Genomic DNA, 17,077 nt, shown 5'->3' on the forward strand with positions numbered 1-17,077 from the left:
ATCAGATCAAGGCCTTTCTATGCAATTTACTAGCAGCATGACCCTGGGCAAGTCACTTAATCTTTCTTGAACTCACTTTTCTCATATGTAGAGTATGGGATTGGGAAAGGGATTAGAAGAGATGGTTTCTAAGGTCCCCTCCAATTTCATCATGCTGTAATTTTGATGTGTAATTGACTGGTGATTATTTAACGTAATCATACTATCAAGTAACTAAGGGTAATTGTCCAAGAACCTTCTGGCAAAAGAGTGAGTGACAGTGGGCATTTCAAGCACCATAGCAGTCAGTGGGTTAGAAATTAATAGCCAAGGCACCCACCTGGTACCATTTTCTCCTATTTCTAGGCCTAGGACCAGCTTTTCCCAAGAAATCTACTCAGGGCCCTTCAATGTCTCCTACTAGAGAAGGAGACAGAGCATCTGGACACAGAACAGGACTGAAATAAACCCAGTGTCTATTTTACTCATTCTACCTGGCTTGTTTGAGTCTTACCTTCAAATCATTGAACGTCAGAGTGTCAGAGATGACAGAGGTTTTTGAGATCATCTAGTCCAGGGGTGGGGAACATGCAGCCTCAAGGCCACATGTGGCCTTCTACATCCTTGGGTGTGGCCTTTTGACTGAGTCCAAGCTTTACAGAACAAATCCTTTTATTAAGGGCATTTGTTCTGTGAAGTTTGGATTCAGTCAGAGGGCTATACTTGAGGATCTACAGGGCCACATGTGGTCTTGAGGCTGCAGGTTCCTCACCCCTGATCTAGTCTTAACTATTTCCAAGCTGCTTTTATTTTAGAATGCCACCTCTGTTCCTGACCTGTGTCAATAGGACTCTTAAGCAGGCAGTGGGGAAACTTTATTCACCAGACCTTGAGACTGACTTGAAATCTCCCCAACTCCATTTGGAGAAAGGTCTGTTACACTATCCTACCCCAGTTCAGCCTCAGCAAACATGCCCCCAAAATATAGTCCCCTGGGTACTGGTTCCTATACCAGTGCTCTAGCCTTGTTCAAACACTAGACCGTACTATACCATACTTTCATATCACAACTTTGCTCCCAGGCTGATAGAGAACTCAAAAGCCAAGCCTTCAGGTCTGGGCATTGGGACAGTCTGGAGAGTCTCTCGTTCCTGTTACACCTCTGTAATGGCAACATATGTCAAGGACTAGTTTCACCACTGGCTATCAGGTCACTTGATAGGATAGAACCTAGATGGGCATCATAAGGGCAGCTGGTGGCCCAGAGTATAGGGGGCAGCATAAGGAAGGAGAAGAGAGTGAATGGCCAGAGAGAGAAAAACAAAGAGATGCTCCTGGATTCAGCCAATGAGCTCCAGGATTCTGTCTCTGATTATAACAGTACCAAGTAGCAGAATGTAGCAGCCCACCATGACATCAGTCTCAGATTGTTAGAAGCATCTAGGACCTTGCACATAATGGTTGTGATACTTGTCATATTTGTATATTATAGTTAACCTCTCTTTTCCCCCGCTCCCATTAGGGGCTCTGTGGTTTATTTTTAGATACACCTAGTACAATGCCCTGCACCTAATAGGCACTTAGTAAGTGATTGGTGTGTTGAATTGAATTGACATTCCTAAACTTTCTTCAATAGTATGATATCAATCTTTTCTGTTTTTAGAGGGGGAATCCTGACCTATTATTTCTTTGGTGTAGGGAACTCCCTCTACCAATGCAGATCAACAACTGTACTACAATTTAGCATCTTAGAGAGTTGCCTGGGGCACTGAGAGAGGTTAAGTAACTCACCCAGGGTTGTGTACCCAGAATGTGCCAGAGTGAGGACCTGAACATGTGTCATTCTGACTCCTAGGCTAGTCTATACAGGCCATACTTCCTCTCATAAACCTAGATGCCTGAGTTCTATGCTGCCATGATACTATGACTGAGTTGTCTCTAAGAGCCCTTCTAGCCCTAAATCAGTGCTCTGGGATTTCTCCCACAGGAGGTTCAACAGAACAGGCTCCTAAGGGATCTTTTAGGGAAGACATCAACAAGCTAGAGGATGACTAGGGTAATGAGCTTCAGCTTCATGATCCATGAAGGCCAGATAAGGAAACTGGACCTCGTCCAGAGAAAGGAAGATTCTGGTGATGTGAGAGCTTCTTCCAAGTATTTGAAGGTCTGTCATGTGGAAGACGAATTAGACTTGCTCACCTTAACTCCAGAGGGCAGAAATGGCATAAAAATAGATTTCAGCTTGATGTAAAGAAGAACTTCCAAGTAGTACAAGTACTTTCCAAATGTAAAATGAGCTGCCTTGGAAAGTAATGAGTTCCCCTTCATTTGAGGCCTTAAAACTAAGGAAGGCTACCAGTTGTCAAGTATGTTGTAGAGTGAATTCCGATTCAGACACAAAATAGATTAGATGACCTCTGAGGCTTCTTTCTGCTATGAGAGTCTGTGAATACTCTTGGATGTGTAAGTTCTGATCTTTTTTTAATTAGTACCTTTAGTTTATTTTAACATTTTCATTTTTGTGTGTGACTGAGCAGAAGATGTGACTTTCTTTCGTATTCCTTTCTGTCAGGTTCTGATCGATATCTGGGATCTCGAGACTCATCACGATTGAGCAGCCGGGACCCCTCCTCTTGGACAGTGGAAGATGTGATGAAGTTTGTCAGAGAAGCTGATCCTCAACTGGGACCCCATGCTGACCTCTTTCGAAAACATGTAATTCTCCTCTTGGACTTATCTCAGATGGATTCTGGCTTATGTGTGTTAATTTTGTCTTAGCAACTTGACCGTGAGCTTTTGGAGGGCAGGCATTATGTTTAATAACTGTTCAGCATCCTGTACAACAGGGCTTCTTACCCTGGGGTCCAGGGACCCCCAAGGGATCTAGGGATAGATTTCAGGTGATCTATGAACTTGGATTGGGGGGAGGGGGAATTACATCTTTATTTTTCCTAAATATGTAACTGAAATTTAGCATTTCCATCAATTATGAATATAGGCAACAAACCATTATTCCAGAGGCTTCATTAGTCTGCCGAAAGTTACCTGTGACACAAAAAATTTTAAGAACCCCTTCCTACAACCTAGCACAAAGTCTAGGCACACAATAAGTTCCCAGTAATGCTTATTCATTAAGTGACTGATTTTTCTTGAACTACACAAGCAGCAGGGGCCCCTCTGCTTGGGTCCAAGGTTTTATCAGCCAGTTTAACAGGTGATCACTTGAGCACCTGTTTGATGCCCATCCTAGAGCTAGATAGACCCCATGGGGAATGCAAGGGGAAAAGGCCTAGTTCCCACTGACAGAGAGCTCATAGTCTAGTTGGGCAGACAAAACACATACAAAACAATGAGAACAATAATAATATAATTTTTCATTTGTGTAGCATTTTAGGGGTTACCAAGCACTTCCCTTACAACAGTTCCATGAGGTAGGTAATATCCTCATTTTGTGGATAAGGAAACTGAGGCTTCGAGAAATTCAGCAGCTCGCCTCGAGCCACATAGCTAGAAGTATTGACCAGGAGCCACTTCCACCTTTCTTGCCTCCCACAATGCCACTGTCTCTTCTTGTGAGAGAATATTTCATTGATATACAAATTCTAAATACTAAGGAAGGAACAGATTAGCTTGGATTCCAGGAGTCAGGAAAGGCTTCCTGGGCTTGAGCTGTGCCCAGAAAGATGAATAGGATTTGAAGAGGCTAAAAGAAATGGAGAGGCATTCCAGGCCAAGGGAGGAGTGGGAGGTTCATGTGACAATGAGGAGAAAAGCCAACTGCTGGTGAAAGAAGGTGGAATTGGTAAAGTCTGACCTGATGATGGAAGGCCTCAGACGCCAGAAAATGACTGCACTTTGTAAACCCTTTAACAGCATAATAAGGTTTATCAAGGGTCCTGTGCAAGAGGTGGCACACATTTTATCATCTCCATTTATAGGTGGCCAAACAGAAGATGAGAGAAAGATAAACTTGCCCAGGCTTAAACACAATAAGTATTGGAACCATGATTTGAACCCAAGTTTCCTGACTCTAAGTCTAAACTTAAAGTTTAGACTCCAAACACTAAACTCTTAGTGTTAAGCCATACTGTCATCATCAAGGCTATTTTTGATGTGATCCTTAGTCAAGTAGTTGTCTCTCCAGCACTTAAGTTGCCCCAGAGAGGAAGAAAGGAAGACTTGAGACCTGAGTGATCCTTGTGTGATGCCTGATGCTTCAGGTCAGGACCTTAATATCTCTGTCTGGTGCTTGAGGGCTCCCATAACCAGTTACACTTGCCCAATTCTATGTGACTCCTCCTGTTAACTCCCCTTTCTCTGGTGGCAGGAGATCGACGGGAAGGCCCTGCTCCTCCTCCGGAGTGACATGATGATGAAGTACATGGGTCTAAAGCTGGGCCCAGCGCTGAAGCTCACCTACCACATTGACAGACTAAAGCAAGGGAAGTTCTGAGGAACCCCTGGAGAAGGATATCTGTCCCATCTGCCCAGCCCCAGAGGCCCAGCTCACACCTACTTGAGGCCCCCATGGGTCAGTGCAGCCCAGCACAATGCAGCACCATTCCGGGGGCCTCCAAGTCAGGCAGGCACCCCTCCCTGCCCCCTATATGCACGCACGCACGCACGCACACCTCTGGACCCCTGCCCAGCACCTAGCAGGTTCCTAGAAAAACAGGGCCTGCCCCTGGCCCTGAATGGGGCTGTCCAACAGTGACGATGAATTAATGGTCTTGCTCATGGGCAGCTCCTGGTGAAGATTGCAAAGTCATCCTATTTCTGTGTCGGCGGAAGACTCCAAAGGGAAATGCATTGGATGGCTGGTTTGGCCACCTGGTTTCTTTATTTCCAGGTCAGGAATGCCTGGCCTGGCTTCCTTCCTCCAAGCTGGCTTTGTTCTCATGCCGCTTCTTGGCTGGTTGTCTTTGCAGAGGGCTATGAGACTCTAGGAGGCTGTTTGAGGAGCAGTCTCCTTCCTTTTTCTTCCCTCCCCTCCCCACACTGACCAGTCCTCCCCTGTCTCCCTCTTCCCTCATTGAGGCTGGTCACTGAAATGTGTGCTTTTCCCTCCAGTGACATGCCCTTCCATGAAGGGCCAAGGAGAGGAGAAGGAACTGCCCATTAGCCTGCTACGCCCATCCCTCTGGAGGGGCAGGGGAGTTTGCTACCTTCTCATCCAGGGCTGGTGCTACTCTTCCTCCTCCCCCAATGCTGCTGGTCCCCCAACACTTCCCTGCAGGGAGAGGGTGCCCGGAGCTGGTGAAGCAACATATGATTCAGAGGCCCACATCCCTTTGTATTTATTCTGGGTGCTGTGGCCTTGCATGGAGGGAATGTACTGAGCCCCTGAAAAAGGAGCTGAGATGAGGCACTTGCATACTATGGGCACTGCTTTGAGAACAAGAGTACAAGGCCTTGCGGTGGTGCTAGCCAGCCCCACTGCCAGTAGCCCTACCCGGATAGGTGCAGACTTTGGGAGTTTTCTATCAAGTTAGCAGCATGGCCCCACCCTACAGTGTCCCAAGGGGCCTCTGGCCACCCCCTCCCCAGTGCACCACATCCTTCTCCCAGCTACATACTCCTAACTAATGGTGCAAATGTTTTCTTTTTGTAAGAGTCTTTTCTATTGTTATTTATTTTTTTCCAGCACCTGTGCAGTGATCCACAGCTCACATCCATTCCAACCTAGAGGCTGGCAAGTAGGCAGGAGGAGGAATGAGACTGCCAATAATCTCCCCCCTCTTTCCCCCCTCCTCCCTCCCCTAGCCCTGAAAGGTCTTAGCCCCTTTCCAGAGGACTCAGAAGGTTAAATACTCTTCTTCTGGAGGGACTGGAAAGGCAACCAAAGCCCCCAGAGAGCCCTGTAGAAGAGGTTCAAAGGCAGCCCTGGGGTCTACCTCCCTAGTCAGTAGAGAGGACCATTCCCAGCACCTTCCACCTTTCTACCGTCAGCACTGATTCTCTTTTACTTATCTGATGAGAAAAATCCCACAAAGAAGGAAGGGTGCCTGAGGCATCAAGGGGTCCTGCTTCTTTATATTCCCCACCACATCATCCTCTGCTCCATAGCTGCCTCCCTGGGATTTGGACCAGATGATTTGTAAGAACCAAGAAAACTGAAGTGGGAAGGGGGGGCCTAGGTGGATGTCTAGACTGAGAAGGTCAGTCCCTTTCAGGAATTCCCAAGTTTGGGGGGGATAGTCAGTGGCACCTAACAAGGAACTTGCCTCTGGTTTGGCCAAACAGCCCTCTTTCCTCTCTTCTTCTCCCCTCCCCTTTAATTCGTCCTTCTCTCACCATCCCCACCCCTCCAACACAAACAAGGCAGTGTGGCTGCCAGCTCCTCTGAAGCAGCCTTGCTGCCAGCATTGGTCTCTCCCAGTCCAAGAGTTTGATTTCACAAGCTGTCCATTAACATCGTTTGTCACTGGGTGAGCAGAACAGAGTGCTACCCATGGTCTCACTGATGCTGTCACCCAGATTCCTTTTATGTCAATTTGTTTATAAAGAAGAAATAAAAAAAAACAACAAGGTTGTTGATCTCTTATTAATCATCAGTCAAGTCCTTTTGAATGCCTACTTTTTGCCAGGGAAAAACAGAAGAGCCATGATCCCTGCCCGGAGGAAGCGTACAGTCTGGTTAAGAAGATGCATGACAGAACAGTTCAGGAGTAAGTGGTGCATAGAAGGGCAGCAGGGAGTTTAGAGATGGAGCAGGTCAGAGGGGTTTGAAGTAGCTAGGGATGATCCCTGGAGGAGGTGCCACTTGACAAAGGACAGATGAAATTTGGTTAGGTGGAGAGGAGTAGGGAGGCATGCCAGGATGATTTTTTTCTGACCATAGTGGGGTAAGTGGAAAGACCCAGACCACGGAGAAACCAAAGAGCCGGCTCTTCTCTGGGATGTGGCTCCATTCACTTCAGTTCATCCAACATTTATTTAGAGCTGAAAACAAAATCAGCCTTGTCCCTGCTTCCAGGAGTCTTTCAAAAATGATAGTGATGTGTGAGTGTGGGTGTGTATATGTGTGTGTGTGTGTGTGTGTGTGTGTGTGTGTATATATATACACACACACATATATATAAATTAATATGATTGCAGGCAGAATGTTATAGAGGCAAAGGTTAGAGGCTGCTTTAGGAGTATTAAATGTGAAGAGGAAAAGAACACTTTCTACTTGGGCCTCGGAGGATTCCTGAAGGTCAGCTGTGCCCTCCAAAACTGATCCTTGAAGAGAATTTCAGTAGGTGAATTGGAGGGTGGGAGTTGGAGAGAGAAGGGAAGAAACAGGCTGTGCTGAGCTCTGTCCTCTTTGTTAGTTGATTCCATGGAGATCATCTCTGTGTAGAGGGTACAGAATCAGGTCCCTTTAATGTGGGAAAAGCATGTAGGTGACAGAGAGCTGATCACTCGTAAACTGTAGGACCGTAAGAAGAAAGTGTGTTTTGGAATTGATGAGAACAACTTTATAATCAGGTACATATAGATTCCTCAAGGGAGAGGAAGGGCTTAGCCTCCCTAGATGCCCCTACCTGCACTACCTTCTGCCAGCTGACATTTTGCCTTTCAGAAATCTCAGTGGAACACTGACATTGGTCCCAACTCCTCTGGTCATGCCAGGACTTTCTTCTTACTGGGACAACCAAACAAGGTAGGTCTTTCGCCACCACTACAACCCCACCCTACCCCATAAAAGAAAATAAGCAAAAGATACATGAGCCACTATTGTCCTCATGCAAGAGTATCCAGTAAACATTTGATGAAATCTGTCACTGGATGTAGCCTAGTGGGAAAGACGCTGCCTACATGGTTTACCTAGATAGAAGCAAAGCACTTAACAAAGTCAAATGAAAAAGATGGAAAGATTTAGCTAGATAATAGTATAATTAGATGGATACAGAACTAGTTGAATGTTGGGGCAGCCCCAACGAATAGTCTTAAGTAGCTTAATGTAACTTTGGAAGGAGGTCTTCAGTGGACTGCCCCAGGGATTTATGCTGTTTAACATGTTTGTCAATGATTTGAATAAAGGCATAGATGGTGCCTTTCATCAGAATTTGCAGGCAACACAAAGCTCAGAAGAATAACTGACAGATTGTAACTTGAAATCTTTTCCCCTGAATCTGCCCATCTTCCTAACTTCCCTGTCTATGTCCAGCACTACTTCCTTCTAGTCACTTAGGTCCTCAACCACAGAGTCATGCTCTCCCCTTTATCCTCATCCTCCACATGCAGTCAGTTACAAGTCTTGTTAATTCTATCTCCCCATCATGTCTCATATCCTTCTATCCAACATGTCCTCAATATCCTTCTTCTCCTTCGTTTACTCACATAACCACCACCCTGTCCCTGGCTCTTATTATGATTAGTTTCTTTAATTCGTTTTCCACTCCATCCTCCACACAGCTGCAAAACTGATATTCCTAAAACAAAGATCTAACTATAGTGGTTCCACCCCAACTCAGGAAATTTCATTGGCTCCCCACTGCCTACCAGTTCACTTGTTTGGCTGCTAAATTCTTATCAGTCTGGTTCCTGCCTATCTTTCCAGGTTTACTTCATGTTACTCCCTCTCATCCAATCTGGATGTCCCAGTCCATATGGCCTATTTGCTGCTCCCCATATTTGGTAGGCCATATTACACTACCTGGAATGCTCTCCTTCATTACTTCAGTCAGACAATCATCAAGCATTTATTAGGCACCTACTATATCACTAGGCACTGTGCAAAGTGTGAGAGATAGACAAAAATTTAAGTCTCTTTTCCCAGGGAGTTTACATGCTGTGAGTGAGGGGAGAGGAATGATGTGTACACGTGTGTGTGTGTACCTATAATACGTGAGTATCATTGGCTGGGTGGAGGCACTAACAGCTGAGGAGGGGAGATCAAGAAAGATCTCATGTAGTAGGTGGCACTTGAGGGGAGTCTTAAAGAAATGAGGGATTCTTGGAGGCAGGGATGAGGAAGGAAGCATGGAGGACAGCTTGAGTAAAACCACAGTGATGTCCTGTGTGAGAGACAAGGAGACAAATTTGGCTGGATCATAAACTATGTTAAGGGGAATAGCAATAAATCTGGAAAGGTAGGCTCCAGCCAGAGGGTGAAGAGCATTAAATGCCAAACAGAAGAGTTTATGCTGGATGTTAGGGGCGATAAATGGACACTCTTGAACAAGGGAGGACATGACCAGTTAAAAATATCCCTTTGGCAGCTATGTGGAATGTGAAGTAGAGAAGAAAAAGACTGGAGGCAAGGAGACCACTACAATAACCCAGGCAAAAAGTGACCAGGGCCTGAACTAAGGCTTTCTTGGAATCCTAAGCTCTCAACAAGGCTTAGGGGGGAGCACTTCCTCCATGAGACCTTCCCTGGTGCTCCCCTTCCCCTCACAAACTACTTTGTATTTTTTAAAATTTATCTCTATATAAGTTAAATTCCCTTAGTATGATATAGGCTTCTTTAGGGTAGAGACTTTCACTTTTATGTGTATACACAGGTTCTTGCATGCATTTGGTTCTTAATAAATACTTATTAAGCAAGGATTTAAAACATCTCCAGAAGTCTTGTAATGGAAAATTCTATCCATATCCAGAGAAAGAACTATGGAGTCTGAATGCAGATGGAAGCATACTATTTGCTCTTTTTTTTTCCTTCTGTTTTGTTTTGTTTCCTCTTTCTTGTGGTTCCTCCTATTGGTTCTAATTCTTCTTTACAACATGACGAATGTGAAAATATGTTTAATAGAAATGTATATGTAGAGCCTATATCAGATTGCATGCCTTATTGAGGAGGGAGGTGGAGAAAATTTAAAACTCAAAAGCTTATGGAAGTGATTGTTGAAAACTAAAAATAAATTAATTAATATACAAACAAAAACAAAAAATCAATACTTATTGAATGAACACGTGAAGTCAGGATCCACGAAGATCTTTGCAGGCTAGAACATTGAGCAGAATCTAATTGATGAAATTGAATAGGATTAAATGTAAAGCTGTGTACAGATATAGATATGCATATTATGTATAATGTTGCACTTAATATGCATATACACATATATATACACACAAAATGGTTACAAAGTCTGGATGCACATGATAGAAGTACATGGTAAATTACATGTAATAGCTGAAATCTTAAAAGTTTTAAAGCTGTATACAGTTTGCCTTATTTAACTTTCAGCATAACCACCATTATTTTTGGTGGTTTTTAAATCAATTTCCCAAATCAATTCCAATGAAAACCTTTCTCAGTTGTACCTCAGTAAAGACATTAAAAAATTAACCCAAAAGTTAGCAACAGTGATACATAAATTTTTTTAAGAATTTACCCAACATGTGCCATTTATAGTTTGCTTCTATCATGTAAATTTCTAAAGAACTCTGTGTCTATTTTACACACAAAACACACACATGCAATGGATGAGTTCTATAGTTTGTTCATTCAGCTGTGTGTATATCATAGTCTGAACAATAGATATTCTTCATCCACTTTCTTATCCTGAGTTGGGTCTCTCACCAAGGTTGCTTTAAACTTTTTTTTTTACTTCCACAGCATGCTGTTTTATAAGGTGATACTGTTCATGAATTTTCCACTATCCATAAGATTTTATAAATGAGTTTTTATTCTCAATCAGTGTTGCACTTCTACCTCTTTCTCCCCATTTGATAACTAAGTCAAGCATTTGCTGACTACGGTCTTTTTATAGATTCTTTTGGTGTCTGGTGAATGATCTCAATTGGTGAAACTTGTGTTTGCATTTGTTGTAGTGATTGTCATTTCCTCTATCTCTTTCTCATTTTTCAGTATCAAGAACTTGCTTAACTCACTTCCACCAACTGTTCCTGGTGATATGCTCTGATACCAAATAGAACAAACTTAAATTCTTCTTCCATATTACAACCCTCTACATATATAAAGAACTAATATCATATCCCCTGAATCTTTTCTTCTCCAGGCTAAGCCTCAAATACTAACCAAGTTGTGTGACCCTGGGCAAGTCATTTAACCCTGTTTGCCTCTGTTTCCTCATCTGTAAGATGAGCTGAGAAGGAAATGGCAAACTGCTCCAGTATCTCTGCTAAGAAAAACCCAAATGGGGTCACAAAGAGTTGGACACAATTTAAACAACTGGACAACAGCAAACTTGCCCATTCTCTTCATCTGATTGTCATATGCCATGGACTTGTGGCCCTTTCCTATCCTGGCTACCGTCCTTTGGTTATTCTCCAGTTTATCATTGTATTTCCTACCTTGAGGAGCTCATAACTGAACACAGTACTCTAAATGTGGTCTGCTCAGGGTTCAGTACCACTGAAGATTACCTTTTTATTCCTAGAAGCTGTGAATCTCATTGCACTTTAAGTTTGCACTAACTTTTTTGGCTACCACATCATGTTGGATGGAATGGAATTGAAACCCCAGATCTTTTGCAGACAAACTAATGTCTAACCATGTGTTTCCCATCTTCTACTTGTAAAGTCAAGTTATTGAGCCAATGTAAGATTTTATGTCTTTTCTTATTAAATTTCATTTTACTAGATTTGGCCCAGTGTTCTTGCCCATCAAGATTTTTTTGGAGTACTGTTGGCAGAGAATAGAAGCAAAAATTGAGTAGCAATTTCTTCTCTTTTGTCAGTTATCATTATTTCAACTACTCCCAAACAGTGGTCCTATCTAGTTTTTGATCTCCTGTTTTCCCCAATGTAGCTTTTTTTTTTAAGGCAATTGGGGTTAAGTGACTTGCCCAGGGTCACACAGCTAGTGTCAAGTGTTTGGTCTGAGGCCAGATTTGAACTCAGGTCCTCCTGACTTCAGGGCCGGTGCTCTATCCACTGTGCCACCTAGCTGCCCCCCCAATGTAGCTTTAAAAAAAAATCTAAAACACCATTTTTGTTGCCCCAGTTTTACTTGCCAGCCTTAATTCATTCTGCATTTTACCACTCCTGATACTATTCTTACAGGACTAATCCCTATTTTTTTTTATTTATCCTCTGTTATATTTCCTTGCTTCCATTTTCTGTATACATCTTTAAAAATCTAAGTTGGTTGATGAGTTCTCTATACATTTACATCAGTGTCTTCAGATCATTCTTGTTCATCCTCAACAAAATTCTTTTGTGTCTTCAGAATTTCATTCTTAAGAGTTTTCCATCTCTGCTGGGTTGATTTCTCTGACCATGCCATCCTTCTACTCAGTAAAGTTCAGTGGCTCCCTATTCCCTCTAGGGTCAAATATAAACTGTTTCACTTGGCATTTTAAAGCTCATCACAACCTGTCCCCTTCCTACCTTTCCACCCTTCTTACACATTCCCTTCACACATTCTGTACTCCAGCTATATTGACCCATTTGCTATTCCTCCCACCCAATACTCCTTCTTCCAATTCATATACCTTTGCAGTGGTTATTCTCTGTGCCCAGACTGCTTTCTTTCTTCACTTCTGTCTCTTAGAATCTCTGGATTTCTTCAAGATTCACCTCAAGCACAACCTTCTACACAGGCCTTTCTTAGTCTTCTGTTGCTACTGCCTTTTTCCTCTAAGGTTACTTTCTATTTACTTATGTGTGTATATACACATAGATAATGACCTTTGAGTAGGAATAGACAAAACAAAAATGTCTAATAGGAAGTGGATAATTATCGTAAGTAAGGATACAGTAAGATAGCACCTTGATGCCCTTGATAAATTCAGTTCGCCTGGATCAGATGAACTACATATTTTGATCTGATTGGGGAACTTTCACCTTTCTGGCCCAAGGAAGTAGCCTTCCTTGTAACTTCCAAGTCACTTCCAAGCCATGTTGTCTCCGTTCAGACCGACCTTCTCAACCCTTACTAATACCTAGGAAAATTCTATTTTAATTTTTTTCCAATTAACAAAAATCTTTTCTTCTCCTCTTTCTCCATTGGTAAAAAAAAAAAAAAGAAAGAAAAAAGAAAACTCTTGTAACAGATAAGCATAGTCAAGCAAAAAAAAAAAATTCCTGCATAGGCCATGTCTAAAAAAATTTGTCTCACTCTATACCCTGAGGCCATCATCTCTTGGTCAGGAGGTGGATAGCATGTTTCATGGGGTCCTCTGGAATCTTGCATTTGATTAGAGTTCTTAAGTCTCTAAAACTTGTTCATTTTGACAATGTTGATTTTGTACTATAAATTGCTCTCTGCATCTTCACTCTGCATCAGCTCACACAAGTCTTCCCAGGTTTCTATGAAACTATCCTCTTCATCATTTCTTGCAGTATAACAGTATTCCATCACATTCATATACTACAATTTGTTCAACCTTTCCCTAGTTGATAGACACCCCTTTTATTTTCCTGAGAAATTTCTAGAATGAATTATTTAAAAGATGATTAGAGAACATCTAGAAAAGAAAGCAATGATCCCAAGAACAAAATAACCTTATTTCCATTTTTTGGCAGGGTTACTAAACTGTTAGGTAAAGGGAATTGGTATCAGTCAGTGAACATTTATTAAATGCCTACTATATGCCAGGTACTGTGCTAAGTGCTGGGGATACAAAGAAAGACAAAACATTCTTCATTCTTAAGGAGCTCACAGTCCAATGGCAAAGATAACATGCAAACAACTATGTACAAACAAGATATGTACAGGATAAATTTGAATTAATCAGCAGAGGGAAGTCAGTAGAATTAAAGGGGATTAGGAAAGGCTTCCTGTGGAAGGTGAGGTTTTAGCTAGGACTTGAAGGAAACCAAGAGATGGAGAGGAGGGACAAAATTCCAGGTATACTGGGCAACCAGTGAAAACACCCACAGCCAGTGAAAATACCTGGAGTCAAAATATGAAATGTCTTGTGTGAGAAATAGATAGGAGGCTGGTATTACTTGATCAGAGAGCATGCTGGGGAGTGGGAGAAGGTGTAAAAAAAAAACTAGAATGGTAAAGGGGGGCAGATTATGAAGAGCTTTGAAAACTAAATGGAAAATTTAGTATTTGATCCTGAAGATGATAGAGAGACACTGGAGTTTATTGAGCAGGGGGTTGACGTAGTCAGACCTGTATTTTAAGAAGATCACTTTGACAATTGAGTGAAGGATGGGCTGGAATAGAGACACTTGAGACAGGGAAACCATCCAGCAGGCTATTATAATAGTCTAAACATGAAGTGATAAGGGCCTGCATAAAGGTGATGGATAGTGTCACATGAGAGAAGGGTGTATAGTGAAAGATGTTATGAGAATTAAATGAATAGATTTTAGCAATAGATTGGATATGGGGGGGGTGCAGAGTGAGAGAGTGTAGAGTTGAGGATGACACCCAGGTTGTGTGCCTGAGCGACTTGGAGAATGGTAGTATCCTTGACAGTAATAGGGATGTTTAGGAGGAGGGAGGTTGTGTGAGTGAAAGATGATGAGTTCAGTTTTAGACATGTTTAAGATGTCTACAGGACATCCAGTTCAAGATGTCCAATAGGAAGTTAAAGTTGTGAAACTGGAGGTCAAGAGACAGGTTAGGATTGGATAAGTAGATCTGAGAATTACAGTATAGAGTTGATAAATAAATCTGTGGGAGCTGATGAGATTACCAAGTGAAGTAATATAGAGGGAGAAGAGGGCCCAGAACAGAGCCATGTGGGAAACTCAAGATTAGTAGCTGTTACTTGGATGAAGATCCAGCAAAAGTAGACTAAGGAGTAGTCAGATAGATAGGAGGAGGACCAGGAGAAAGTAGTGTCCCAAAAACCTAGAAGAGATTATCAAGGATGAGAAGGTGATTAACAGTGTCAAAGACTACAGAGAGTTCAAGTAGGATGAGGATTGAAAAAAATGCCATTGGATTTGGCAGTTTAGAGATTGTTACGGGAATTTATTTCCTTTTATTATTCGAGACTCGGGGCCATACCTCCTACATTTTGGTTAACCAAAGGTCTGTCTTAATATTAACCCCAACTGATCAAAACCTGTTCCATGGGATGCAGCAATTTACTTAGAGCCTTAAACATTCCTTAGATAAGCCAGAGGAAGAGTCTCAACTGTCCCTGACTCCTTGGTTGCATGTAAATCCTTCTCTTCAATCAGGCTATTTGTGAATCCTCTAAATGTAGTTTAATCTGTAACCTGACTTAGTTTCCCCATAGAGTTCGTTTGATGAGGTTGGTTTCCTTATGACTGTTTAAGTTTGTTCAATTTTTATGACATTGAAGGAAGCATGGGATTATGGATCTATCTTCTCTTTAATTTATAAGGCCCAGGAGGAGTACACGAGATTGCAATATGTAAAAGAATTATTTCTCTGTCACTCTGAGAAACCTTGTTAGAGTCCCAATCAGGGTTCAGGTTTTCTGAAGCCTGAACCTCTGCTTGAGCATAATAATAAAACCTAAATTTTTATCTTCATAATTTCTGTATTGTGATAAGTATATATTTGGCAGGAGTTACCCACCACATGAACTCAGAGAGGAAATATTTCTCCCCTTGGATTTGGCAATTAAGAGATCACTGATAACTTGAGAGAGAGAGAGCAGTTTCAGCTGAAAAATGAGGTAGGAAGCCAGACTGTAGAGCGCTTAGAAGAGGGTGAGAAGAGAGAAAGTGGAGGAGACAGCCTTATTGTAAACGGTCTTATTGAAGAGTTTGGCCACAAAAGGCAGCAAATATATAGGACAACAGTTACCATGGATCAAGTGAGAGTTTTTTGAGGATGGGAGAGAAGTGAGCATGATTGTAGGCAGTATGGAAGCAGTCAGTAGATAAGTTGAAGTTAAGTGAGAGAATGGAGATGATAAAGGAGGCAGTGTCCTGGAGAATACAGGATGGAGTGGGATCACTTGTGCATATAGAAAGGTTTGCCTTGGCAAGGAGAAGAGCCACCTCATGTGAGACAGGAAAGAAGGTGGAGATAGTGGCAGAAGGCATCTGGGAGATGTGAAGAGGAGGGGAGGCATCTTGGCAAATGGCTTGTTTTTTCAGTGAAATATGAGACAAGGTTCTTAGCTGGGAGAGGGCAGGCTGTGGGAGACTTGAGGAGGGGTAAAAAGGCTTGCAATTGCTGCTGGGGTGAGTAGGATATTGAATCAATTAGGGAAGTATGAAGGAAGTAGTGAGGGCCAAGCTGAGATTACATGACAAATCTGGAGTGGATTCAGTTAGCACAAGTTCATGATTTTTCTCTGGCTTTATTCAGCAGCATATGAGTAAGAAGGAAGGCAGTGAATGATGGGAGTAATCCAGGGCCGAAGCTTGGCAGGGCAAGATTGGCAACAGGATAAGGGAGCAAGGGATTCAGAAGAAGAGGACAGTGCTGGGTTAAACTGGTTCAATAAGGGTCAAGATGGGAAAGGGAGGAGGTGTAAGGCAGGTGCAGTGGCCTGGAAAAGAACTAAGGGGGTGAAGGATTGAAGTCACCTTGAGGACAAGGAACAGGGTTTGATGTTGCAAGGCAGAGGGAAAGATGGAATGACAGCAAGATTGAGGTCAGATGGTGTAGTCAGTGGTGTCAAACTCAAATAGAAATGGATCCCTGTGGGCCACATAGTGACTTAGAAAACCACAAATTAACATTATCTATGTTATGTTGTATTTTTATTCATTTTGTTAAACATGTCCCAATTACATCTTAATCTGGTTCAGGCTTCACTCAGAGTTTTTTGCTGGCAGCGAATTTGACACCTTTCGTATAGATATAGTTTACTGAGATTTGTGCAAAGCATTTGAAAAAGTATTTCATACTAATCATGCAGAACAGATGGAGATTTATAGGCTAGATCATAGTTCACTTGGATGGATTAAGATCTAGGTGAATGGCCAGGCTCAAAGAGTAGTTTGAGACCAACTTGGTAGAAGGTGGTTCCAGTGCAGTGTCCCAGGAAGCTGTACTTGACTCTGCTATTCAACATTTAAATCAGTGACTTGGACAGAAAGCATCAGATTTGCCAATGACACAAAACTGGGAGAGTTAAACAATTAGGACCCCAAAAGGCTAGAATGCTGAGGCCCTTCACTATTCTGGTTGCCCTCCTCTGGATTATCTCTCATGTATCAATGTGCTTCCTAAAATGCAATACAGCATAATGCTCTTCACATGGTTTGACCAGAGCAGAGTACAATGTGTCTATCAACTCAAGTTCTTTCTCAG

General features: G+C 42.4%; 1 protein-coding gene across 7 annotated transcripts in view; it reads left to right on the forward strand.

The window, feature by feature from the left end:
* SCMH1 (Scm polycomb group protein homolog 1) overlaps positions 1-6,501 on the forward strand; it is a 167,546-nt gene extending 161,045 nt beyond the window's left edge. For 4 of the 7 annotated variants that reach the window (XM_027864558.1, XM_027864557.1, XM_027864559.1 and 1 more), the window contains 2 exons: positions 2,552-2,694; positions 4,307-6,501. In XM_027864558.1, the coding sequence (XP_027720359.1) occupies positions 2,552-2,694; positions 4,307-4,432 (269 nt within the window). In that variant the 3' untranslated portion in view covers positions 4,433-6,501. Of the gene's footprint in view, positions 1-1,966; positions 2,144-2,551; positions 2,695-4,306 lie in introns of those variants that run through there. The other 3 variants (XM_027864561.1, XM_027864562.1, XR_003569305.1) reach the window with 2 other exon arrangements.
* Positions 6,502-17,077: the final 10,576 nt, after the last annotated feature.

The sequence above is a fragment of the Vombatus ursinus genome, unplaced genomic scaffold (genome assembly GCF_900497805.2).
Source record: "Vombatus ursinus unplaced genomic scaffold, bare-nosed wombat genome assembly UNPS02014775.1, whole genome shotgun sequence".
In the NCBI taxonomy this organism is placed as follows: domain Eukaryota; kingdom Metazoa; phylum Chordata; class Mammalia; order Diprotodontia; family Vombatidae; genus Vombatus; species Vombatus ursinus.